Source organism: Calcarisporiella thermophila (genome assembly GCF_041956535.1).
Source record: "Calcarisporiella thermophila strain CBS 279.70 unplaced genomic scaffold VTP21scaffold_6, whole genome shotgun sequence".
Lineage (NCBI taxonomy): Eukaryota > Fungi > Calcarisporiellomycota > Calcarisporiellomycetes > Calcarisporiellales > Calcarisporiellaceae > Calcarisporiella > Calcarisporiella thermophila.
Genome location: NW_027192196.1, coordinates 787024 through 811554, shown reverse-complemented (window position 1 = coordinate 811554; position 24531 = coordinate 787024). Strand labels below are relative to the sequence as shown.

Here is a 24531-nt window from a genome sequence, read left to right as displayed (position 1 = left end):
TGCACGAATACTAGGTTTCCTAAAATAAAAAAGTCAAAAGGTTTCTAAATTTATCAGTTTATTTGTTAAATTAAGACGAGCATACTGCGTGTTCATATGATATTCCAAAAGACTCTGTAATGCATTCAATTCTTTTTTCCCCAAAATTGGCCTGATAGCTGTTGTCTCAGCTAGAGCTTCCATCATATACACGATAGGAAATGGGGAGCCTATTCTAAAAGCCATTTGCTGGATGAGCAGGGACATAAATTTAGCCTGTGATATTTATATACACACAATAAGTACATTTTTTCATAATGAATATTAATTAATGATAATTAATTTCTTACTGATTCCTCAAGATCTTCAAATGCTGCAATAGAACGTCCAACATAGGTCCTTAGTGCTTCTCCCATTCCACATACACATGTACCTAGAGTTGGTACATGATAAAGAGCAGGGTTGTCCAATGCAATCATTAGTTGACCGAACACAAACTCGTGCTGTCGCCCTAGGGTTACAAGCGCCCTCTTATCTTCAAGTGAGAATATATAGCGAAGCAAGGTTTTGCGGATGTTCAAGATTTCATTTTTTAGACCGCTCTTTAGCATCAGAGTCCACCAAGAAGGATGAATGTTAGGTGATCCTTCGGCAGGGCTGAGGAACTTGGCAATTGCCGGAAGAAGTGGCTATAATTTAGTAGAGTCGATTTAAGCTAGCTATTCAAATATAAAATAAAGACTATGAATACCTTTACGAGGTGAACAGCAGCTGCTTCGAAAAACGAGTCAAAAAGAAGGAAAAAGGAATCCCATATGCTTATCCATTCTTTGGATCTGTCATCATCCCACTGAAAATATCTTTTAATGGAAAATGAGTGATATAGAATATGAATCTATAGCAATGTTCGTACTTAGTCCAGGGCAATTCGGTAGTGAGTCCTCGCTGCTGAGTGGTGTAATTAATCACACGCTTCAACACATATATGGCAATTTTACGGTTGTCATTAACATCTCCTAGGCCGGTCTAAATATGTAGGATTGAGGGAAATTTGGAGGAAATTATTGATAATCTATAGCAGTGAACATACTTGAATTATAATAAAAAATCGCTCATCCATTCGCAAATCAAGATCAATTTTATTCTCTTGTGATGTTGGAAAGAACCATGGCAAGAGGCGAGAAAGAACATTCACAGCTGATAGGCGAACAGGATTTGATATCGGAAAAGACACCATATGACAGCATTGTTGCCAAATAATCTTATGTAATAACAGGTATCAGTTATCATCTTAGTTAATAAACAATATTGTCAAAATACCTTGCACCATTCATTTTGCATCATTCTTCCTTGAGCAGCATCCCAATGAAAGTATGCAGGCAAGATATAGTTCACCGTTTTGGAGCGGATTTCTCGTTCATCGCATGAAACCAAATTAACAGCATAAATAAACAGCCCCTTCAACGATGCATTAAAAACTTCTCCTGCATTTGAAATTTTGGCCTGATTAAGTACAAGAAGCAATATATCTAATGCTAATGATATGTCATTAAACGGCAAGATCCAAGTCTTGTTTCCGTTGTTGTCCTGGCTTGAAATCGAATTCTCGGAATGCCCCTCTTGATTTAAGTATGCTTTTATCTTATATTCGATAGATTGTACTAACATAGGTCCGAATTTAGTATTCTCCATTATTGCAAATCGTGCAAGACTATCAACTAGTGCTTTTTCTTTATACAATTTATATAGTTAAGGCTGTTTATAATATATGAAAAAAATATCTATATGTACCTAGACTTTGGTTTTCGCTTTTCCTCAGAGACTTCCTTGTCATAAAAGAGTTTGCGATTGGTAGAAATTTCTCGGTTAGAAGTGTATGCTTCTGAATAATAAAAATATATTAAACAGTGATATAAATCTCCCTAATACATTATTACTAACTTCGAGAGTACCAAGAGCTGAATCTCTCAATCTCTCCTCCAATAACTCGCACAGACATTCGAAAGTAGTTAAGCTCTCTTCTGTGTCTTCTAATTGAAGTGTGTAAAGTCTATCAATAAGTTGGGTATAAACGTCCGTAGATAAGTTTAAAAGTGTTTTGGCAAATGAAGAAAGCTTTCTTTCTCCAATCGTGCTTGAATAATCCGATTTTGACGCTTTTTTTATCGCCATTAGTTCCGGGAAGGTAACATTTTTTCATGAAGTTTGCTAAAGTAAACTTTTGTGACTTAATTTGCCCGGTTGAAACTCAGAATTACGTGAAATTGAAATATGGAGAAAGTATAAAGGTAATATACTGAATCTCTTTGAGCTAGCCTCGATTTGTCAAATCTTACAAGTATAGTTCTACCCCCCCCTCCTTTTTTTAATCGCATGTGTCGCATCGCGCACAGGCATATTAGCTCTCTAGTTTTTGTACATTTATCGTTGTCACATTGGCAGGGGTTTCCCCCTTGAATTTATTCGTTTATTTATACGCTAGAACAGTTTATTTGCTCATTTATATATTACGAGATGCGGCGGCCTTCTAACGACTCGCGTGCGCAAGTTTCTTTAAGTATTTCTGAGCATTATAATGCCGACGATACAATAGATGAATTATCGAGCGAAAATTGCGTCGATATCGATGAACTTCTCCCTCCATCTCCACGCGACGAGAATATCGCACTAGATGCTGTGATTACAAAGATTGGGATGGGGAAGTTTCAGAGGCGCTTACTCGTATGCTTTATATCTTCTCTTACTATCTGATGCTTTTGTGATCTTAACAATTAATATAATTCTAGGTTCTCTGCGGGTTTGGATGGCTGGCGGATAATGTATGTTTAATTTTTTATCAAATTTCATTAACTGATCAATAATGGCATATTCTTTGTGTAGATGTGGCTACAAGTAAATCATTTATAAATTTAGTTGTTATTATTAGCTAAATGATCTATAATTTCTCAATAAGTGCATTGCTGCAATTTTGCCGCGTGTTCAAAGTATAACTTATTGCTTGTTTCGTTTCTCCACACAACTCAATAACCCTCCGAAAATAATATCTGATAGGGCATTTTGATGTTCCAAACACCTTAATTGGCACCCTTTCTAGCTCTATTTTCACTGGGATGATGTTTGGTGCGCTCTTTTGGGGAGTGTTGTCGGATTCTCGCGGTCGCAAGATAGCCTACAAGTGGACACTTATTATTGCCTGTACCTTTGGTATGGGTGCAAGTTTTGCGCCTAATTTCTGGTGGCTGTGTTTTATGCTATTTCTCTTGGGTTTTGGCGTTGGCGGAAATATGCCAGTAGATGGTAGCCACTTGTATTTTAGTTTGATTTATTTTTGCCACTCATCCTTTAATTTCTTAATAGGTGCACTTTTCCTTGAATTTGTTCCAAAAGAGAATCAATATCTCCTCACGTTTATGTCGGTGTTCTTTTCGTTTGGTGCTGTTCTCTCCTCATTTATTGCGTGGATCATACTCCCGTACTATAGCTGCCCAGAAGAAGACTCCTGCGATCCTGAATCGCAAAATAATGGTTGGCGATATGTGTTATTTACGCTGGGTGTCTTGGTAAGTGTATAGAGATTACGCAGATATCTCAGTATACTATATTAACCTGGAATACAAGACATTTCTTATGGTCACAGCTAGATTATCACTTTTTCGACTACAAGAATCACCCAAGTTTCTTATGTCTAACAACAGGAAAAATGATGCAGTAATGGTTCTACGCTCAATTGTCAAGATTAACGGCTCCGATGTTTATATTGACCCCAACGACCTCCCATCCACCGTTAATAACAATGACTATTCTAGTGTTCAACGTTCATCAGACGATGAAGCTGAAGAGCTCTCAGAGCATGAAGAGATTCGTCCGCGGTCCCCACGAAGACGTCCTCCAAAACCAACCCATTTGACGTCGCGAATATCCTCACGCTTTGTTTGCTTTGACTTGAATGCAATCCGGCCACTATTTAGCCCCAAATGGTGTAAAACGACACTTCTGGTATTCGCAATATGGATCCTGATCTCTCTCGGTTACACCATGTTTAATGTGTTCCTGCCGAAATACCTGGAGAAACTCGGGTTCGGAGAGCCGCCCTCCCCTGATCAAGTTTACCGCGACTACCTAATTTATTCTCTCGCGGGTGTTCCCGGTTCTATTGTTGGCATTTTTTTTCAATTGCTTGACTGATTTTTTGCATTGCTGACTTTCTCCTGCTATAGTTTGGATCGTGGCTTATTGAAACTCCTCTTGGAAGAAAAGGAACCATGGCGCTATCTTCATTTGGATCTGCATTTGGGCTATTTCTTTTCTCCACTGTGCAATCACGCGGAACTATGGTCTTTTCATCTGCTATGGTAAGCTTCTTGGCCACCCTCTTGTATGCGGTGATATATGCATATACTCCCGAGGTATTTGAAACCAAGCTCCGTGGAACTGCCTCTGGGATCAGTTCAGCGCTGGGAAGAGTGTAAGCCATCGAAACATGTGGTAATGGGCTTGGATTGTATAACTCAGATGGGCTTTATTTTTAGTGCAGGCATAGCAGCACCTATCACTACGGGCATTTTGCTCAGTTGGGGCATTATTTTTCCGCTCTATCTCTCCACTCTCCTTTTCTGTCTCGCTGGCGTGTGCATGGTTCTATTGCCCATCGAAACACGAATGAGACCATCTAAATGACATCAACCTCTGTGGTATTTTTATAGCCCATATTAAAAGCTATTTTTCGATATCTATTTTTTCAATTCGACTTTAATCCTTTTTAATGGTGCGAGCTAAGATTAGGTCACATCCTCTTTTTCTTATTCAGGTGGCCATTGAACTAAATAGTTTTCAATTGCATTTTTACCCGCACATCCAAAAACCTGCTTAAGTTAAAGTGTAAATAAATGGACTGGAGCTTTTTAGGCTTTTTTTATCCTACAACGGTCATCACCTCGCTCTATTGAAATAATAATAAGTCTATCGAATGAAATATCAAGAAATAATAAATATTCAAGCTTCAACAAGCTCACAAAATCCTTTTCCGTCAACCGGCCTGGATAACCTGTACCGCCCATCCAACAGTCCCAAAATCACCTCTTCCACCTCACCAAAACGGCTGAATCCTCGGAAGGGAACTCGCTCACGCTTGCACCATTTTTCCAGGTCCAAGCCGTGTCGAGCAAAAAGTATGTCCGCCGATTTAGCAGCGGATACATCTGAGATTCCATCTCCCACAAATATAATCACCGCATCGTTTCCAAGCGATTCACGTACTTTCTTTATCGGAATCGATTTATCATTACCGTATTCACTGAAGAGATAGAGGCTTTTGATTAAAATCATAGCTAAAGTGTAAATGTCAATATGAAAATAATACCTATCGTCATTCCAGATGATTTGCCATTTCCGATCTCCAATCTTTGCATGGTTCGAAATAATATCCATGCTTTTGGCCGCCTCTCCAAGAAAGCGATGCATGAACATGTCAATAATAGGACGCAGGCCGCTACTCACAACTGTTAAAGGTATCTTGGTTCGTTCGCACATATGATAGAAATTACTGAAATCAGGATCTGCTTCAATTTCTAAACGGATATTTGAAATTAGAGCGCTGATCCTTCCGATCCGATTTGATAGAGATTGTAGCTATACCTTTGTAAAGTTCATCTGCTTCTTCCCAAGTTAACGTAACAGAATCCCACATCTCCTGTACCGCTTGTCTATGAACAAACATCAACATTAGAATCTTTGCAATTTGGACAAATTCTGAAATTATTTTACCTATAAGTAATTATTCCCTCCATGACTTGATGCTCCAACTCTAGTCTTCTTTGCTTCCCCATGCCCCGTTCGGGATGATCGATAAGGGTAGTCCCTGTATCTCTAAGGGTAATGGTTGCGTCAAAATCAGAGAATACATGGATCCGAGGGGGAATGTGCTTATGCATATTGAGGAATGAATCGAAGTAAGATTTGAGAGGGTTCCCCTAGTTTTGAATCTTTAAATAGATAGCCACGTCACATCTCACCCGCTTTAATCTTGTTGCGATTCCAAGTGAAGCACACTGAATGCAGGCACATATATGGCTGCATGATAGCTTGGTAGTTTTCTGTGCTTTAATAATATACCTGTGCTATATATATCTGTGCTTATGCTCACAAGGCCTCCAGTGTCCAAAGCAATAGCTCCCGCTCGACTAGATCTTCCAACCTAACCTATTAATATCTCGCTTCTATATTTAACATAAGGTTAATAATAGTCTCGCCTCATGCCAAGCCATTGGCCTAGTTTTCGACTCTGTCATAATTTAATATTTGGCTCCAGTACAGAGCCAAATTAGGATAATCGTAGTCCACAAGCACTCGTTGATAAGGTCCCCGAGCCTAAAAATACTGGCTCCTCGGGGACAATTGGATACGAGACACACACTGATTTCCGTTTTGTTTGGTGTGCATATTGTACCACAGGTCCCGTCTTTTCTAGAGAGGGGGAGACATATAAAGAGAACATGATCGATTTGCCCTCGTCGCCGCAAATCTCATCTCACTGAGCATAGTTATCCTTCTGCTGCCTGTTTTCTTCCCCTAACTTAATACGCTCATTGATCTCTTTTCATCTAGCCAATACACTGGGAGAAAATGAAATATACATTCATTCCATTAATTGCTCATCTCACTCTTGGGGTTTACGCTCAGTATTCAATCCCGCAAAGCCCCTCTACTGGTGGCTCCACTCAACCTTCAGGCACAGGCGAATTGCTTCCCTTGGGAGTCGACACTCCTCCTGCAAAACCCGAATGGCTCTCCGCCATTGACATGACAAAAGTCCCCAATGCTCCCCTGCAGCCTGACATATCCCAACTTCGTCAATGTGAGAAAGCGAAAGGCTTCTGCAATTGGAGTTGCGAACAATGCGTGAATCGTACGACTGATTTCGATTCATGCCCCAAAGGCCAATGGGCAGTGACATTCGATGATGGCCCTACTCAGTTTACACCACCCTTACTCGATTTTCTTAAGCAAAATAACATGAAAGCCACCTTCTTCGTCTTGGGCACTCAAGCGCGCGACAACCCTGCCATTCTCAAACGAGCTTTTGATGAAGGCCATGAGATTGCAAGCCACACGTGGAGCCATAAAGCACTTACCTCCTTAACTAATGAACAAATCGTGTCAGAAATGAAATGGACTGGTAATATTCGTTTATATATTTAGAGAATAGCATATGATTAAAGTTACATTTCAATGTATATAGAATTGGCAATTCAACAAGCGATTGGTGTCAAACCCAAATATATGCGTAGGTTGATTAACTATTGCTGGTATGCGGATATACTGATTTTTGTTTAAATGACAGGTCCTCCCTATGGTGACATCGACGATAGAGTTCGCGCGCTGATGGTTTCGATGGGATTGCGAGTTGTGATTTGGAACCGAGACAGGTTCAGTATTTTTGATACTCCACAATATTGTTTTAAAAATGCTTATCTTTGATATCCTCATGTAGTTTTGACTGGAAACTGCAGACCAAGCAGATCACTCTGGCAGAAATTGATGGCAATTTTACGCAATGGGTTCAAGAAACGCCTGCCGCTGATAAGGGCTTCATCTCGCTCGAGCATGATCACTCTAAAGACACTGTAGATATTGCCATTAAGCATCTCCCCGCACTCTCGAAAGTGACAAAATTCGTCAAACTATCTGAATGTCTTAACGATCCAAACGTAAGTCATCCCCCGAATAATTCATTTTAAAATTGCATTGCATGTGTTAAATGAGATGCGATATATAATCTATCTTGTAGATTTACCAATCGGTTGGATCTCCTAGTGGCTCTCCCTCTAGCGGCAGCGCAAAGACATCTTCGACTGCTCGTATCCCTTCTGTTAACGGGGCATCCTCTCAAACTCTAACTGCAGGCTTTGTTGGAACCCTCATGATTTTAACGGCTGCACTTCTCTATTAAATTTATTGTCCAACTTTTTTTTTTCATTATTAATTGCTTTTCATTTTATTTATACACTACGCAGCTTGACTTTTTGTAACTAACAAATTTTCCCTTCATCAGACATGAGATAGTCTGGCCGAAAAGTTAAATAAATAGCTCGAATGAAATCACAGTAAAAATTTGATCTCGATACTGACATAGCTGTGGGATTAGAGTTTAATGCAACTCTTACAAGTTCAAAATTAGCTTAAATGATAACAAGACCAGTTCAAAATAAATATGGTCGATGGATATACTACATCAGAGGTAATTTCAGTCAGCTGTGGCTCTATGATGGAGCAGGATAAGAGTTAAATTTGTTGTATGAGAATTGATCAACCTGGCTCTTAACCCTATTTCAGATTCACAGAGGCACTCTGTATTATTTCTTCTCTACAATATCAGTGACAAATGGTGTTCTACACCTCCAAGATAATTAACCGATATGGAATTTAAACTCGAAAATGACTAGCACAGTTGCAAACACTGGTGGTTAACACTGCCACCAACTCAAAGGACCCAGCGTTAGGATATGCATTGTAAATGAAAAATTGAAATATTCTCAAGGGAATTTGTGTATAAGAATGCCCAGTGTAATTACTTTTCCCAGATAGGCTCTACGTTAGCTGAATATATAGACTTAAGTGTGCAAATAAATAAATTTATAATCGATTAGCAATTCAAGTGATATGAGCAAGTTGTTTTATAAAGAAATATAACAAAGCTATATATAAAAAATATATTTGAAATATAATGAAGCACACATAAAATTTACAGCTTAATTCAAAGGAATTAAAGGATATTTGGTCAGAGCAAAAGAAAATCGTCATAAACTAGGAAAATATGCCAAATGGAGACACATGTGCGTAGATATAAACCAGCTACGCATATGCTCCAGGATTGAAATGTTATAACTAGCATCTTACTATGCTAGGTTTTCGTCACAAATATTGAAAGTATCACCTCCAGTCAACAGTTAGATTAGCAAATCTATTGCTAGGGAGAATTCTTCGCCGTTTCAAACTCGGGGACCATAGAGTGAGATTCGCATTCTGAAACGGCTTGTTGGAAGGCCGATATGAGCGATGTATTAGTTCGATTAGTCCATGCTCCAAACTCTTCCTCTTCCTCTTCTTCAGTATTCTCTTCTGAATCAACGTGAGTTGGTTGGTCCGTCTCTTCAGAAGCACTCGAATATGCTTCGAACTCTGGGTGATGGCTGGTTTTCGTATATATTTTGGCAGGGGTTGGGCTTGGTGGATCCCGGCGCGATTTCACATCTTTGGATATTGCAGGACATTCTGTCTTTAATCGTTTAGCGCTGGTGTCATTTGTATTTAAAATAGATCTACCACTCCGTCGCGAAGAGATAGAGGAGGAAGACGCTGGTTCCACTAGAACGGGATTGCCATGGAGTGTGCTGCGCATGATTCGAGGATCGGTAGATGATTTCTGCGTGAAATGTGACTTTAATGATTTGTTAGATCTCGGGCGGTGGGTGTGTGGATGTGGAGAGGGAGGTGGAATCGGAGGTATGGATGTTATCGGTGTTATACAACCACGTGTAAAAATAGTATCGCCAAATTTATTGCTATTCTTGCTTGAAGAAGCATTTCTCTTTTCGCGATATCCCGGCAACGCAAGTGGATGTATCTCGCTGAGAGGTAAGCGAAAGCCTTTTTCCTTCAAAGAATTGCTCGATTTGTTGATGCGCAATAGCTGATCATAATCCGAGCGGATTTCCGAAGGAATTTCATTCTCTTGATCATTCTGCTCGAAGGTTACGGATGAAGTGTGAACGTTCATATCTTCTCTTACAAGCTCTTCCGGATCTTCCCAAATTTGAAATCCACTTTCATTGGAACTTATTGGACCAAGATTATCCTGGATTAATGGCGAAGATGAGGCTAAGGGTGATGGTGCCGTAAGTACTACTAATTCCTGGAATGGCTCCCGATCGTTTCTAGGTTGATCTTTACTGCGAGAAGAGATCTGGTCAGCAAAGAGGCTTCGCTTAGTTGAACAGCCATCGGACATATCGAAATCGTCATGCTTTTCCTCCCACTCATTATCCTCACTCCTATCTATCGATTGGCTATCTACATTTGGAAATTTACGCGATGGGCTCCTAGTTGTATTAGGGTGTTTATGAGATTTATCAAATGGATCAAGGTTTTGACCAAACAGAGAATCTGTCTCCTGAAGATGGGTTGATAACGTCGGCGTAGAGCGAGTCTTTTTTCTTCCCTTGCGAGTAGGACTGGAATCTGATCTGTTTCTACTATGGATTTTTGCACCTGATTGCTCTACCTTTACGGACCGATTCAGTCCAAGAGGACGTCGAATAGGCGAAGCGAGCACTGGGATTGGGGACTGAAGCAAAAGATTTCTAAGCATTGAGGGAGAAAGGACTATACCCTGTTCCTTGATTGCGGAAGTTGATGTAGGGCTTTTGAAAATTTTAGGCGTGGCAGTGGAATTGAGCGAAGCATCCCAGGGTTGATCTTTCGCGGACGATATATGAATTGGAGAGGAGAGTTTTGCAGGCGAGCGGTAATCCATATAGTTATATCGTTATATAAAAAGCTGAAAAAAATCCAAGAGATGAAATGTTCATGAAATTTGCGTAATCTTATTCTTTTAGATGATACATACTTACAACTTAAAAGGATCCCCGCTTTGCAAAAATAGTCCCTAGAGAAAATGGGAAAATTCCAAGATTAGGAAAGTAGCTCAAGCAGGAATAATCTGAATCCGAATCTAAATCGATAAGGCAAATTCTATAGTGCCTCAGAACAGTGTAGAAAATCCAAAATATTTAAAGCATACTGAGAAACGATTATTTTCTTATATACGCGCCTCTAACATTAAAGTATTGATGAAGAGTGTTACAACAGATAGAAAAATATTATCAACACTACCCATGCATTTGATATAGCGCTAGGGTTGGTTATATATTTACTTAGCAAAAAATAATAATATTTAGATAGCCCTTGTCGGATAGACCTTTTGAATGTGTATATTCTTACAGTAGGTTCACTATTAGTACAAATGTACTTATTTAATACTATTCTCGGTCTAATAGACAAAGTAATCAACCCTTTATAATAAATCGAATATTAAACTGCGCCAATTTAAATTAGTAGATTAGCCAAATCGGTTTTACGATAAATACAATGAATTTAATGAGAATGTCTACCTATTCTTTCGGACCACATGTTATACGCAAGAGTGAAGTGTTTTATCAGAGTAAAGTAAGTGGCAATAATGCATTAATTACTAAAACAGTTATAATAATACATATATCTGCAGCTCTCTCTTGGACTAGTTAATCTAAAGCCCATTGTCCCGTGAGTCAGTTTTTTTTTGTTTTTGCACCATAATAATAGCTGATTTTTTTCGATCTATTGTTGTCAGGGGTCGTATCCTTTTGGCTCTGTTAATTTTACAGATTGACTGTAATTTTTCTGAATATTCCTTAACGCACTTACACTTTAGATGTACTAGTAATTTCGAGACGTGTGGTACCTCGTTTTACGGAATTGTCCTCGGAAGAGGTCTGTTCATTATTTTTTTTTCATTAAAGCGCAGTATATTTAACGCTCGCATTACGCTTATGGATTAAAGGTATCTGATTTGTGGGTTTCAGCTCAAACAGTTGCCAAAGTAATAGAGAAAGAATATAATGCAGAATCATTAACATTTGCGATTCAGGTTGGTCACTCGTGTAATATATAAGTGTTAAGAGAATGTTATACTGAATACATTTATGGCTATAGGATGGGTACGCAGCTGGACAAACAGTAGGTTATTATTATATTCACTGGATAATTCGAAAGTAATAGCAATTGTAAAATAGGTCCCCCATGTGCACATTCATATTCTCCCGAGACGTAAAAATGATTTTGCAAGAAATGACGATATATATCATGAGCTAGAGCGCGTGAAGATGGACGACGAATACCGCCACCCTCGGAGCCAAGAAGATATGGCAACCGAAGCTTCCAAGCTAAGGAAGCTATTTCCACAAATATTCCAATGATTTGTCGATGTATTAAAATAAATCGAAATTGTTCTAAGTGGCGCAGTAATGTTTGCTTATATATTTATTGTTCTTTTACCTTTCACATCTCTTTTCCTTAAATTAGAGCTCTATATAATTCGTTCTGAGTAAGCGAATAGACCACAGTTTCTACTTTCAGCATTTTATATAAGATGATGGAAAGAGATCATTAAATACTGTGAGAATTCTTTGCAGAGAGTGTTTTGCTGTCTCCTTGAATTCAAGTCCTTTCTTTATAGAGCTTTTAAAGCATACAGTGAGATCATAGTGCTTCATGCTAAAATCAATAGCATTGGAGTCTCCATTTACTCACGACATTTAGCTTGTAATTACTCTAATACTGCGATTTCCTTAATAAATGAACTGGACTAAATATTTTGTTGACGAGTGGCTTTTTCGGTGACTGTTTCGTAATCATTTATCTAGGTTTATTATGGTTTAAAAAACTAAGTAATAACTGAACTGAAAGAATGGCTCTTCTACAAAGGTAGACAAAATACTATAAACGTAGTTACCATAACCGAAATTTATCCTTTGTTTTGCAGTAACTGCCCTAAGTTAGAACTTGTTGCTCGCGGAAAGGTGCGAGATGTTTACAAAGTAGATGAGGAGAGCTTGTTATTTGTTGCTACCGATCGCCTTAGTGCATTTGACGTTGTCATGAAGAATGTATATTCAGTTATTGCAATAGAAATAATGCTCAATGCTCAAAATTTTAATTTGTATTTAGGGAATTCCTGGTAAAGGAAAAATTCTTACTCAAATTAGCGTGTTCTGGTTCAATTTACTCAAGGATATTGTGCCAAATCATCTTATTACCGCCGATTTTGATTCCATGCCCGAGAATGTAAAAATATACCGAGATCAACTCGAAGGACGCTCACTCTTGGTTAAGCGGCTCAAAGTATTTCCCGTGGAAGCCATTGTACGAGGATACATAGCTGGTAAATACGGCTTAAAATAAAATGGTGTGAATCTGAGAATTTTAATGATATATTAAATCGTATTAGGTTCCGCTTGGAAAGAATATAAAGAGAGGGGTACAGTATGCAATATTCCCCTTCCAGATGGCCTTCAAGAAAGTCAAGAACTCGAGTCTCCACTCTTTACCCCCAGCACTAAAGCTGAAATTGGTCAGCATGGTAATGTAGTAAACAGCTATTTGGTTGAAAACTCGGGCTTATATTTCTCTTGTAGATGAAAATATTCACCCAAGCAAAGTAAAAGATATAGTTGGCGAAAAAAGCGCTGATACTATTTCCAAGATTTCCTTGGAACTTTACACAAAGGTATAAATTTTAAGCTTGATATGCTGTTAAATTCAAATTCATATTTATGGAGAAATATAGGCAAGGGAATATGCAAAGAGTCGCGGCATCATTATTGCCGATACAAAGTTTGAATTTGGCTCTGATGCTGAAGGCAATGTTGTACTAGTCGATGAAATTCTTACCCCCGGTAAATCTAGTTTAATCCATCGATGCATCATTATACATTTATTAAATATGACTTTTAGATTCTTCTCGATTTTGGCCCTCTAAGACTTATGAGGTTGGCAAAAGTCAAGACAGGTAAACTTTAACCACTTTGAATTTATTCTAATTATTTACCTCTTAATCCATAATGTGCATTTATCTAATTCTAGTTTCGATAAGCAATATGTACGTAACTATCTGGAATCTATAAGCTTTGACAAAACGAGTGCAATTGAGCTCCCACAAGATGTAGCTGATAATACTTTGATGAAGTATATTGAGGCATTTGAATTGCTAACTGGCAAAAAGCCAATTTTGTAAACCGAGTAATAAATTGTGACGTCATTTTCACACAGAATGGTACGGTTCGCTTTTATTCGAACTACCTGGTCAGCACCGGTTCGTAACGCAGAGCAAAATATTTAAAAATATTATAACAATGACAGATTTTGGAGCAATTCTACAGCCCGTTAATCAAACACCTCCTCGAGCCGAATGGACAAATGATGAGACACGCGCGCTAATACAAATTCGCCATGAGATGGATAATTTGTTCACTCAACGGTCTCGTCGTCGTCCTCTTTGGAACGAGGTGGCTCGTCGCATGGCAACCCTAGGCTATAATAAAACCACAGACCAATGTTGGGTAAAATTTAAAAAACTCAATCAGCGTAAGGTATTGAATCCATATATATTGGGTGTTGGAATTTTGATTATCAACTATATATTTTTTGTTTTTAACAGACTCCATTGCCACCTGAACTTCAGCCTGTCAATACTTTAAATCCCCACACTACAAACATCAACGAGGTAGATGTTACACAACACAGCAAAGTTGATTCAGAAGCTGGCAGGTTAAATGGAGAGAGTGAACTTAACCCAACTGATCAAAGTAAAGAAGAGCACGCCGCTGAAACAATTGAAAGCAAATCGATCGATTCCATCAAGCTACCGCCTCTCTCTAAAAAGATTCCAAATACCTCTTATCCTGCATATAAAATGATCGCACCGTACCGTAATATCTCTGCCACTAATCGCCTTTCTTCATCAGATTATTTTTTGAGTGAGCCACATATTCCATTACGACAATTTGAGTATGATAATTCGTCTACCAATGCAGAAAAGAATCATCTGAAAAAGCTATCTCGAAAGATCCGCGGCTTACACAAAGAGAATCGTAAGCTACGAAAAACGCTTAAGAGGCAAACTAGACTACTGCGCGAGTTGGTCGAATATACCAAAGACTCTCAAAAAATGCTACGGGATGCATTTTCTTCTCAAGATAACCAAAAATTAGAGAAAAGTTTAAAACTTTGAGGTGGAACCAAGTTTGTATTTATTGGATATTTTGTATAATTAAAATACAATATTTTTCTTTATCGGTTTATTCTTCTTTCATGCAAATATGATAGACTTGTATTTTTAAAATAAATATATAGGGAAGACTGTTTGGTTAATTGTCAGATATAGTAAAGTATCTTTTGCATGTAAAATACTTGACGAAAAAAAAAACTCCTCCGGCCAACCTAGCCGAAAGTGAACAGTAAGCCATAGCGTTTGTGAAGTTAGAGAATGCAGAAACTAGATATGATTTCACGAGGTAGTTGCATTGCAGTCGGTTCGATCAAATGCCTAGGCAGAGGTGGCTTCAGCAACCACACCGACTTGTGCTGGGCGCAATATACGACCTTTAAGCATGTAGCCGGGCTTTTCCACCCGAAAAACAGTGCCCACCTCTTTATCAGGCACTGGAGATTGGTACAGTGCCTGGTGAACATTAGGATCAAATATCTCGCCTTCTTTTCCATAGGGTTCTACTCCATGACGTCGGAGCGTTTTAATTAACTCGGTTTCGGTCATGCTCAGCCCTGTATAGAGGTCACGCAAGTTTGCATTAGCAGGAGAATTATCTGTTCGGGCTTGCTCAGGAACTGATCTCAGCGCCAGACCAAGAATATCAACCGTTTCCAGGAGATCTTTCGCGAATTTCTGGATAGCGTATTCTGATACTTGCTCCATTTCTTTACGAGTTCGCTGTCTTACATTTTCCATTTCTGCCAAAGATCGTATATACTTGTCCTGACGGAAATTATAGTGAGCAAATAATATTTACACATAGTGAAGGAAAATCTTACTTTCCATTCAGCAACTTGAGCCTCAAGTAGGGTGATGCGTTCATCGATTTCATTTGCTTTATTTTCGGTTTTTGTTTGGTCAGTAGCTAGTTGGCTTTGTGAATTTTCATTCTTTCCATCCTCATTATTATTTTTTTGACTATTTTCGGAATAAAATCGAACGCCACGAGGAGTAGGTGCTGAGAAGATGGCTCTACAGGAATGTCGTCCGAAAGATAGCGATCGAAATAATCCTATGCTTGTTATATTCATTTTGTGTGAAGATTATTTTACCTAAATCCCAGTTTTTTCTTAATGCGACATTGATGAACGTTTACATATATGGAATTAAATACTCAATATTATTCTTAGATATTCCATAGAATAAATTTGAATTATTTTATTATCTTGTAAGGAAATCCTTCGGGAATAATATCGGGTCGGTCATGTAAATAGCCAACAAGCCATTCGAAAGCATCTACAAGACCTGTAAAAATGTTAGGGAGACTCTACTTAGCTAATAACTCAGCCGGGCATATAAAAAGATTGGACTCACGAGGGCCAGGGCGATTGAACATCTAAAAGACAGATTTAATAGTATTCACATCGAAGATAAAAATGTAACAAGGGAAGAGCCCTACCTGATTTCCATCTACATAGACGATTTTTTTAGCTTGCTCAGCCATTTCCTTCCACCAAGGAAGTGTAACGACGCTCTTCATCTCTCTTTCAGTTTCTTCAATATCTAATCCACACGGACAAACAATGATTACTTCAGGCTGGCTATTCGCAACAATTTCATTTGATAAAGCAACTCTAATATGTAAAGCGCTCATTTTTTGAGTAAATAAAGTGAGATGCAAAAGCTTTTAACAGACATACGAACGAGATGCTCCTTTATATTCACTCGGAGGAGCATTTAGCGAATGTAAACCGCCCGCTTTATGAATCAGTTGTGGAGTCCAATGTCCTAAGAAATCAATGATGTATGAATCTTACAAATGAAACTAGTTATGTCCATAATTACCTCCAACAAAGCATGGATCCACCCATTCCAAAAATAAACATGTAATCCTCTTCCCATTTTTCTTGGCCATATTCTCCTTTGCAATAGATTCAGCGTATTGCATTCGTCTACTAAGATGATCTACTGCGCGTTGAGCTTGCAAAGGCATCTGGAGTGCATCACCCACAACTTCAATATCCTTTAATACATCCTGTATTATTCAGTTAGATCCACTGACATGAATAAGCCAGCTTGGAATCTATTTTACCTCAAAGCAAAGAGGGTTTAAAGTCACGACTTTGGGTTCTAATTGATAAAACTATGTCGGTATTGAGATAAAATAATTTACTAAAAGGCTATATATACCTGGGTCAAGCTGTTTTGCAATTCTTTGCACTGTAATTAAATCAATAGAGCACACCTATTAAATATCGACATTATCAGATATATTATATTAACCAAATAGAAGTTAGAGTAATGTACATGACATAGGTCCTAGCAAAAGAAACCTTGTTAACATAGAAATACCAACAATGATAAGACTGGTTAATTAAAACCTGGGTTATCACAACATCAGGCTTGAGACTACTTAACAGCTCAACATTCAGATCATATAGACTTTGTCCCTGAGAAAGAGCCTCGGAAACCTGCCGGTCAACGTCTGCTGATGTCGTAAATTTTGTTTTTGCGGAGGTCAAGATCGGGCAGCTTTGAATGCTAGGAGGAAAATCATCTACATTTTGTATTATATATTGGGCGATGTAATCATATGATGCTTTAAGCAACATTTTACAATTGGTTAGTTATCATGAATTAAAACTGATTACCTTCGTGAGATCTTCCAACTATCACATCCGCACCCGCTACCATAGCAATGCATTCGGCGGCAGAAGGCAATAGAGACACTACACGAAGCCTCTGCCTATGTTCTTCTTTTTCAACCATTTAATTTCAAAACTAATTCTTGATGATAGGAGATTTATTTCACAAAGAATTTTTCAATATTTAATTGCCACAAAACTCTAAATCTTAACAGTCACGAAAGAGTATAATTATCTATGATTTCAACAAGATTCCAATAGTAAGTTTTCTCAACAGAGGTAGTAATAGTTAAAACTGATTTAAAGTCTGAACTCGTAGGTCCACTTGGCTTAAGGATCCTAATAATCAAAACCTTGGAGAAATTGACACGAGTTTGAACCTCACGCTCATTTTCCCAAAAGTAAAGTATTTGAGAGTCAATTGTTTATTTAGCGTATATTATATATTATACTCTATTACATTCACGGTTCCAAGCTCTTATAATGCTTTTGAATTAAAAGAGCAAAGAATTATGGTAAAATAGAGAACTTCCATTCTAGCTTAATTTATTCATCCCATATGTACACTTTTGCTAACAAAATTGATATTAATTAGATTCGAATTTCCTCAATTGGACTATCTGCATTTTTTTTCCCAAATTTCCCAGTACACGTAGTTTTTTTGTCGCTTTGATCATAAGTATTACCGAAATGTCAGCGATGGATATCGATGACCCTAAAATGACAGCTGAGGATATATCAACCTCAGATAAACAATCCAAAATAAAAGGTAAAGGTAAGGACTTGTCAGGAAAAAAAAGATTCGAAGTGAAGAAAGTATGTATATTTTTAAAGATGCAGCTCAATTCAATTGTAACATCTAATATCTTATATTACTTGATCAACAGTGGAATGCTGTAGCACTATGGGCTTGGGGTATGATTATCTATTGGTTTAACATGAAATTCTGGTTCTATAATAGTCTTTTCTAATAAACGCACAATTAATGTTTCTATTTCCAGATATTGTGGTAGACAATTGTGCAATCTGTCGAAACCACATTATGGATCTTTGTAAGAAAATTTAAATATACCGGCAATTTTTTCTTGAGATCTAACATTTTATCAATTGTTAAAATAGGTATTGAATGTCAGGCAAATCAAGCATCTGCCACTAGTGAAGAATGTACCGTTGCTTGGGGGATTTGCAATGTAATTAATTCGTGACATAAATTTTCTAATACCTTCTAACCAAATTCTATTATACTTTTTCAGCATGCATTCCATTTTCACTGCATATCGCGTTGGCTAAAATCTCGACAAGTATGTCCACTCGATAATCGTGAGTGGGACTTCCAAAAGTAATATCCCTATCTACTATTATATATCCTAAATGAATTTTATTAATCCATTCAATTCATTAGATATGGGCGATAGAGATAAAAAGCTTATGAACGTATTCTCAATATCAAATATTTACGTGGAGAATATGGATTTTAACTGCTCATCACTTTACTCAATAATAGAATCCACTTAGGAATCTATTGTTTTGTTTTATTTTTGCATTTTTTGTATGAGAGATTTTCAACATCAATATAATGGAAAATATTTAGAACAGCTCTATCTTCTTCACGATTGAAGAGAAATAATAATGTGAGGTGTTTTCATTTTATTGAAGTTATTTATCTTACAAAGAAGTGAAGAAGCGCATTTGAATTAAAGATCTATTCTAAATCCATCTCGAGTGGCTGGGCATCGTTATCATAACCAAGAAGTGCATCCATCGAATGAAGTGTGTAGTCAACTAGGAAGGATGCAGTAAGTAGTTCGTCAGCTCTTTTGTAGTGTCGTTCAGTGTACGGAAGCATGGCAATAAGCATCTAACAACCAATGTTCGTCGATTATTATTTTTGGAAGAAACAGAAAATAAACTGCTCACCTCTTTAAACCCGGAAATTTCAACAAGTTGATCAGAAGAATATGTATGTAATAATGCGTAAAGAATTGTCTGAGCCACCCGAGAGTGCTTTGAATTAGTGTTCCAGTCACGCACATATTCTAATAATTTTTCAATTTGCTCTTTTGTTAAGACTGAGAGAATCTCATCCAATTCTTGCGATCCAGTTATACAATCTTGCTGTGCATCAATGCTATTCGCTGCTTTATGCACATTGTTTAAAAGCTCAGTAAACAAGCCTAAAAGGCGATATGGTTGATTCAATGACATGGCAAGGGCGATTGCATTACGATAGTCTTTTTTGAGTAAGTAGTTGGCCAAATCCTGCTCCCTATAGAATATATTCAATAAAAGATGTTAATTAGCTGGAAAGTGGACAAATAAAGCATTATTTTACATTAAAATTTTTTCTTCTTTCTCTTTCAGCTCTTGCTCTTGCTCTTGTTTGGTTCGATCCTCCCAAAAATTTACAACGGAGTCCGCACCCCCTGTTACTACCATTTTCTCGTCTTTTCGAATCGCCATTGCCCATATCTAGACGTCATTGATGGCGTTAGTTAAATGTTTTCATTGAATATTAATTTAGATATACTGACCTTTTCTGTGTGATTATCAAGGGTATTGTTACACTCGCTTGTTTTAATTGTCCAAAGCTTAACTAAGCCATCAGATCCACAGGACATAAGCTGCATTCCGGCAGAGATGAATGAGACTTTAAGCACAGAATTGGTATGCCCTTCGAATGTCTTTACATATTATTTGATAAACGTATTTGTAATTAGTATATATACAATAAATGAGAGATAATATTGCAGTTAATACCTTCAAACAACTAAAATCATTGAGACTCCAGATGCGAATTGTTTTATCTCCGGAGCTTGTGGCTAATACTTTGTCGATAGGAGAAAACTGAACACACCACACTCCTCGTTTATGGCCATGACATGTACCCAATAATTGACCATTTTCTCTTGACCATATTTTAGCGGTTTTGTCTTGAGAACCGGTTGCAAACAATTTGTCATTTGGGGCCACGCAAATAGAATTGATATCTTTCTCATGCGCTTTTAGTGTATATAGTGCTCGGGGGCGAAGATCCTCTTTTCCTTTATCTAAGAAATCAAAAAGTAAAAGTGTCAGTGATTTGAAATTTATAATATTTATAATATCAAAACTCAAATAAATACCAATATTGGATATATCCCAGCATTTCACAGTATGATCTTGGCTAGCGGTAAGTATAAAGGAGTTGCTTTTTTTCGGTAAAGCAATTGCGCTTATAGCCTCAGTATGACCAACGCATACTGCCAAACATCGATAGCGCTTTTCTCGCTCTTGAGCATCGATATTAATCGCCCATAACCGCGCAGTACGATCTTTCGAGCCTGAAGCGAGCATTGTCCCATCACGAGTCCGATCCAAGCATAGGACTATATCTGTGTGACCAAGTACGAGGTCACAGTCGTATTTTTCAAGGTGAAATACTCGTATTTGCTCACTGTTAGTGGCCAGTGCAAGATGCTGCTCTTCACTACCTATATAAGCAGCATCGATGATTTCATCATTATAGCCTACAACCTGCTTAGTACAGCTCAATTGTTCGTCCAAGTTATAGAATAAGATGTTTTGGTCACTGGTCACGACTGCCATGCATCGTTTGTGCCTCAGATAACTATTATGCGAAAATTGTATTAATATTATTACTTGCTAAAATCAATATAATTTCGTTAATATCTCTTACACAATGTCATTAATGTATCTCGTCGCCTTGTCATCTTTCTCTGATTGGACTAGTTTACCACTCTTCAAATCCCAGATACGCACAACTCCTTTCTCTCCGCCGGTGTAAAAGAGCTCTTGGTTTGTTCCGTCATTATTAACAGATATGCCATTCTCCAGTACACCAACCGTTTCTAGAGTCTATATAAAAAGCCCATTAGACTTTATATCAAGAAATTAAAAAACAAAGAATATTAACTCACCTCATAGACTGGAAACGTGTTTATTAATTTATAATCCTGTAGATCCCACACATTTACCACCTTGTCACGAGAGCCGCTAACAAGGCGATTTCCATCATTGGTGAAATCGAGACCACGGATGACGCTTACATGGCTCTCTAGGACTGCGAGACAAGATCGTTTTTGTAAATCCCAGAGGCGAATTTGGCAATCGTCTGCCCCAGATACGAGCATCCACCGCTTCTTATCAGGATGAAATCGCACAGCACTTACTACTCCTCCATGTCCCTTGAAATTGTGTGTGCAATAACCTCGGTCTATATCCCATACTTTTACAGTACTATCTGCTGAACCTGTTGCCACCAGAGTGGATGTCGAATCTATATCCATGGCTATGACTGGTGCATCGTGAGCCTATTACAGAATTGAGATGAATTATTTACGTCAATAAATAAGGAAATATATTTAATATGCTAGTGCAGTTCACTCACCTTGAAGCTTCGAATAATCTGACCAGTCAATAAATCCCAAATTTTTATAACAAGACTTCGACTTGCGGAGACAAGATGCTTGCCATTAGGTTTAGCTGCAAAAGTAGTAATTATCTCTGTATCCTTTGTAAAGCCATTATATTGTAAATATATCACAATTTGAAAATTAAAATAATAAATAACTACCCCTTTTAATCTGAATTTCTGTAACCCACTTTCGAGTTCAATTATATTAATATCCTCTCCGACTGTTGCTATCAGTAAATCGCCCCCATATTCTTTATCGGATCCTTGTATTATAGAAACTTTTCCCCCGCTGTAGATTGATTCTATAGTCCTTACTGATACAAAGCTAAATCCCACATTGGTTTATATTAAACTCTGGATTAAATTCATTGAATATAAAGCAGATATATCATTGAATATACCTTGATTTAAGTTGTATACTTTGGACATCATTTCCTAACGAGTCTAACTTGGAAACTGACATGATCTCTTAAATTAATATATAAAGAATACTGGCTAAAAGTAACAGATAATGTTTACAAATAACTTTCAATTCATAAACAGTCACAGTCGCAGTCTCGATATTAACATGGGAGCCTTATTAATGTCCTAATTATTACCAACTTATTTCATTAGAAACATGAGTTCAGAATACGATTCATCCTATAGTACAATCGGTATATTGCTAATAGGGCTAATTATTTTTGCACTCATTGGTCGCATTGCCCGTCTCTACACCTTCTCGGGTAACATTGCGGCATTCAGGAACCGTCCCCATGTCCAGATGCTAGTTTTAGGAGATATTGGAAGGTCTCCGCGCATGCAGTACCACGCTGTTTCTTTAGCCGATGCAGGATGTTCTGTCGACCTCATTGGTTATGTGGATACAAAACCAATTGCACGAGTCAGCACTCACCGCTATATTAAAGTGATCAAAATTAGTGAAGCGTGGAAGGTGCCCTCCGGATTTCCTAAGATCTTCTATCTCTTATTCTCTCCATTTAAAGCGATTTGGCTGACAGTACAGTTAACCTTCATAATGGGAATTGCAACTGTAGCTCCAAATTACATCTTCGTCCAAGTAATCTAATCTTTTAATTTTCTTCGATCAGAATCTTACATATGTTGCAATTAGAATCCTCCCTCAATTCCAACCTTGGCAGTTGCACAACTAGTGGCATGGTTTCGAAGTGCCTGGCTTATTATTGATTGGCATAATTTCGGATATAGTCAACTTGCGCTCCGTTTGGGAACAACGCACCCTATTGTCAATTTTGCAAAATGGTTAGTTTGCCGTCATTCATTTTGTTCGATGTTCTATATTTAAAAACCATTAACATATCTTATTTGCGCCCTAAGGTATGAAAAGAAATTTGGGAGTAAGGCATATGCTCATCTTTGTGTTACACAAGCAATGGCAGATGAATTAAAGAAATGGAATGTCAAGTAAGCTCTGTTTGAGGATATCAGAAAACCTGTATCTAACTCTTATCCTTTCACTTTATGATAGAGGAAAAATAATTGTGTTTTATGATAAACCACAAAGACATTTCAAGCGATTAACTGTCAACGAAATTCATAAAGTATTTCATTATCTATATTTTTTTTATACGATTTATTTACCATTGATTAAATTAGTTTCATAAGCGAGTGCGCCTGGAAAATGTTCTTGAATCACAAACTCTAACACACGGCTGGTCCATTCCGACCAGTGACCAATCGACACTTTTCACTTATATCACTGATGCTGGAGAAGGTTCCGAAAAAACCGCTGCATTTCGGCCTGATCGTCCGCTATTAGTAGTAAGTAGCACTAGTTGGACAGAAGACGAGGATTTCTCGCTTCTGTTGGACGCAATTTCCAGATATGAGGAAAGGGCTTCTGAGGCAGAACAGAATAAGAATGGACAATTCCCGAAAATACTCTTTGCGATTACTGGAAAAGGCCCAATGAAGCACTATTACGAAGAAAAAATAAGCAAAATGCAACTTGCTTATACGCGAATTGTTACTTTATGGCTCGAAGCCGCTGATTATCCTCTTCTTTTGGGTAAAAACTCTATCTTTTTCGAGGCATTTAATTTTTCTTTATAATTAGTATTCAATTTTGGTTAGGTTCTGCTGATATTGGTGTCAGTTTGCATCGATCAAGCTCTGGAAAAGATTTACCAATGAAGATCGTAGATATGTTCGGGTGTAGTTTACCAGTTTGTGCGTTAAATTTCGAGTGGTAAGGATATCAGATTACGATTGACTTTGCCGCTATAGAGGTAATTCTCTGTTGTTGATTCATAGTTTACACGAGCTTGTTGATAACGGGAAAAATGGACTGATTTTCAACGATGCTAATGAGCTAGCGGATCAATTTGAAGTAAGTCAGCTCATAAGTTATTATATAATTAATACTATTTAATTATTTAATTGTCCCAATTTCTTAGTCATTGTTTAAGGAATTTTCCAAAAATGCTCCTCGCCTTGAAACCATGCGCGAGTACGCGCAGCTCTTTGCTAGTACTTCGTGGGCAGATCAGTGGAATGAGATGCTTCCTTGGCTTTTTATTGACGAACAAATACTCTCATCAACAACCAGTGGACAGCGAGTTTCTCAAACCTCTAAAACTACTAAGAATTAAGGATTATTAAAACGCTTCCTATTCAATTTTGTATTTTGAGAAATAAAATCAAATTTAACCAAAAAAATAAAAAAAATA

General features: G+C 37.7%; 13 protein-coding genes across 13 annotated transcripts; 7 read left to right on the top strand and 6 right to left on the bottom strand.

The window, feature by feature from the left end:
- Positions 1-317: 317 nt before the first annotated feature.
- On the bottom strand, positions 318-1216 carry VTP21DRAFT_10060 (uncharacterized protein; the record flags this gene model as incomplete). The annotated part of the gene is made up of 4 exons (XM_069389355.1): positions 318-668; positions 731-839; positions 893-1005; positions 1070-1216. The coding sequence occupies 4 exons, from the start codon at positions 1214-1216 to the stop codon at positions 318-320; spliced, it is 720 nt and encodes a 239-aa protein (XP_069253786.1).
- A 1277-nt stretch (positions 1217-2493) lies between these two features.
- VTP21DRAFT_10059 (uncharacterized protein) lies at positions 2494-4656 on the top strand (the record flags this gene model as incomplete). Its single annotated transcript, XM_069389353.1, has 9 exons — positions 2494-2700; positions 2766-2798; positions 2860-2871; positions 2933-2963; positions 3031-3276; positions 3337-3539; positions 3598-4134; positions 4197-4444; positions 4509-4656. 9 exons carry the CDS (start codon positions 2494-2496, stop codon positions 4654-4656), a joined length of 1665 nt encoding a protein of 554 aa, XP_069253785.1.
- A 315-nt stretch (positions 4657-4971) lies between these two features.
- Positions 4972-5909, bottom strand: VTP21DRAFT_10058 (uncharacterized protein; the record flags this gene model as incomplete). Its single annotated transcript, XM_069389352.1, has 4 exons — positions 4972-5272; positions 5339-5546; positions 5614-5681; positions 5743-5909. The coding sequence occupies 4 exons, from the start codon at positions 5907-5909 to the stop codon at positions 4972-4974; spliced, it is 744 nt and encodes a 247-aa protein (XP_069253784.1).
- Positions 5910-6600: 691 nt separating this feature from the next.
- VTP21DRAFT_10057 (uncharacterized protein) lies at positions 6601-7927 on the top strand (the record flags this gene model as incomplete). The annotated part of the gene is made up of 5 exons (XM_069389351.1): positions 6601-7153; positions 7217-7261; positions 7319-7403; positions 7469-7685; positions 7766-7927. 5 exons carry the CDS (start codon positions 6601-6603, stop codon positions 7925-7927), a joined length of 1062 nt encoding a protein of 353 aa, XP_069253783.1.
- Positions 7928-8944: 1017 nt separating this feature from the next.
- Positions 8945-10510, bottom strand: VTP21DRAFT_10056 (uncharacterized protein; the record flags this gene model as incomplete). Its single annotated transcript, XM_069389350.1, has 1 exon — positions 8945-10510. The coding sequence occupies one exon, from the start codon at positions 10508-10510 to the stop codon at positions 8945-8947; it is 1566 nt and encodes a 521-aa protein (XP_069253782.1).
- Positions 10511-11139: 629 nt separating this feature from the next.
- On the top strand, positions 11140-11990 carry VTP21DRAFT_10055 (uncharacterized protein; the record flags this gene model as incomplete). The annotated part of the gene is made up of 7 exons (XM_069389349.1): positions 11140-11202; positions 11261-11298; positions 11366-11370; positions 11447-11505; positions 11576-11662; positions 11728-11751; positions 11808-11990. 7 exons carry the CDS (start codon positions 11140-11142, stop codon positions 11988-11990), a joined length of 459 nt encoding a protein of 152 aa, XP_069253781.1.
- Positions 11991-12481: 491 nt separating this feature from the next.
- On the top strand, positions 12482-13807 carry VTP21DRAFT_10054 (uncharacterized protein; the record flags this gene model as incomplete). The annotated part of the gene is made up of 8 exons (XM_069389348.1): positions 12482-12498; positions 12557-12680; positions 12742-12955; positions 13022-13153; positions 13209-13300; positions 13361-13469; positions 13528-13582; positions 13657-13807. The coding sequence occupies 8 exons, from the start codon at positions 12482-12484 to the stop codon at positions 13805-13807; spliced, it is 894 nt and encodes a 297-aa protein (XP_069253780.1).
- A 118-nt stretch (positions 13808-13925) lies between these two features.
- On the top strand, positions 13926-14803 carry VTP21DRAFT_10053 (uncharacterized protein; the record flags this gene model as incomplete). The annotated part of the gene is made up of 2 exons (XM_069389347.1): positions 13926-14162; positions 14231-14803. 2 exons carry the CDS (start codon positions 13926-13928, stop codon positions 14801-14803), a joined length of 810 nt encoding a protein of 269 aa, XP_069253779.1.
- Positions 14804-15118: 315 nt separating this feature from the next.
- On the bottom strand, positions 15119-15873 carry VTP21DRAFT_10052 (uncharacterized protein; the record flags this gene model as incomplete). Its single annotated transcript, XM_069389346.1, has 2 exons — positions 15119-15565; positions 15622-15873. 2 exons carry the CDS (start codon positions 15871-15873, stop codon positions 15119-15121), a joined length of 699 nt encoding a protein of 232 aa, XP_069253778.1.
- A 122-nt stretch (positions 15874-15995) lies between these two features.
- VTP21DRAFT_10051 (uncharacterized protein) lies at positions 15996-17551 on the bottom strand (the record flags this gene model as incomplete). Its single annotated transcript, XM_069389345.1, has 10 exons — positions 15996-16087; positions 16157-16178; positions 16242-16416; positions 16483-16570; positions 16628-16817; positions 16875-16912; positions 16973-17027; positions 17090-17101; positions 17164-17339; positions 17434-17551. 10 exons carry the CDS (start codon positions 17549-17551, stop codon positions 15996-15998), a joined length of 966 nt encoding a protein of 321 aa, XP_069253777.1.
- Positions 17552-18117: 566 nt separating this feature from the next.
- VTP21DRAFT_10050 (uncharacterized protein) lies at positions 18118-18842 on the top strand (the record flags this gene model as incomplete). Its single annotated transcript, XM_069389344.1, has 6 exons — positions 18118-18243; positions 18315-18342; positions 18429-18479; positions 18547-18617; positions 18681-18766; positions 18830-18842. 6 exons carry the CDS (start codon positions 18118-18120, stop codon positions 18840-18842), a joined length of 375 nt encoding a protein of 124 aa, XP_069253776.1.
- Positions 18843-19129: 287 nt separating this feature from the next.
- VTP21DRAFT_10049 (uncharacterized protein) lies at positions 19130-22304 on the bottom strand (the record flags this gene model as incomplete). Its single annotated transcript, XM_069389342.1, has 11 exons — positions 19130-19285; positions 19345-19693; positions 19760-19896; positions 19959-20108; positions 20185-20474; positions 20550-21034; positions 21104-21282; positions 21345-21737; positions 21815-21937; positions 22001-22166; positions 22243-22304. The coding sequence occupies 11 exons, from the start codon at positions 22302-22304 to the stop codon at positions 19130-19132; spliced, it is 2490 nt and encodes an 829-aa protein (XP_069253775.1).
- A 156-nt stretch (positions 22305-22460) lies between these two features.
- Positions 22461-24453, top strand: VTP21DRAFT_10048 (uncharacterized protein; the record flags this gene model as incomplete). The annotated part of the gene is made up of 8 exons (XM_069389341.1): positions 22461-22901; positions 22956-23104; positions 23180-23266; positions 23331-23403; positions 23459-23870; positions 23936-24050; positions 24116-24191; positions 24259-24453. The coding sequence occupies 8 exons, from the start codon at positions 22461-22463 to the stop codon at positions 24451-24453; spliced, it is 1548 nt and encodes a 515-aa protein (XP_069253774.1).
- Between the last annotated feature and the right edge of the window lie 78 nt (positions 24454-24531).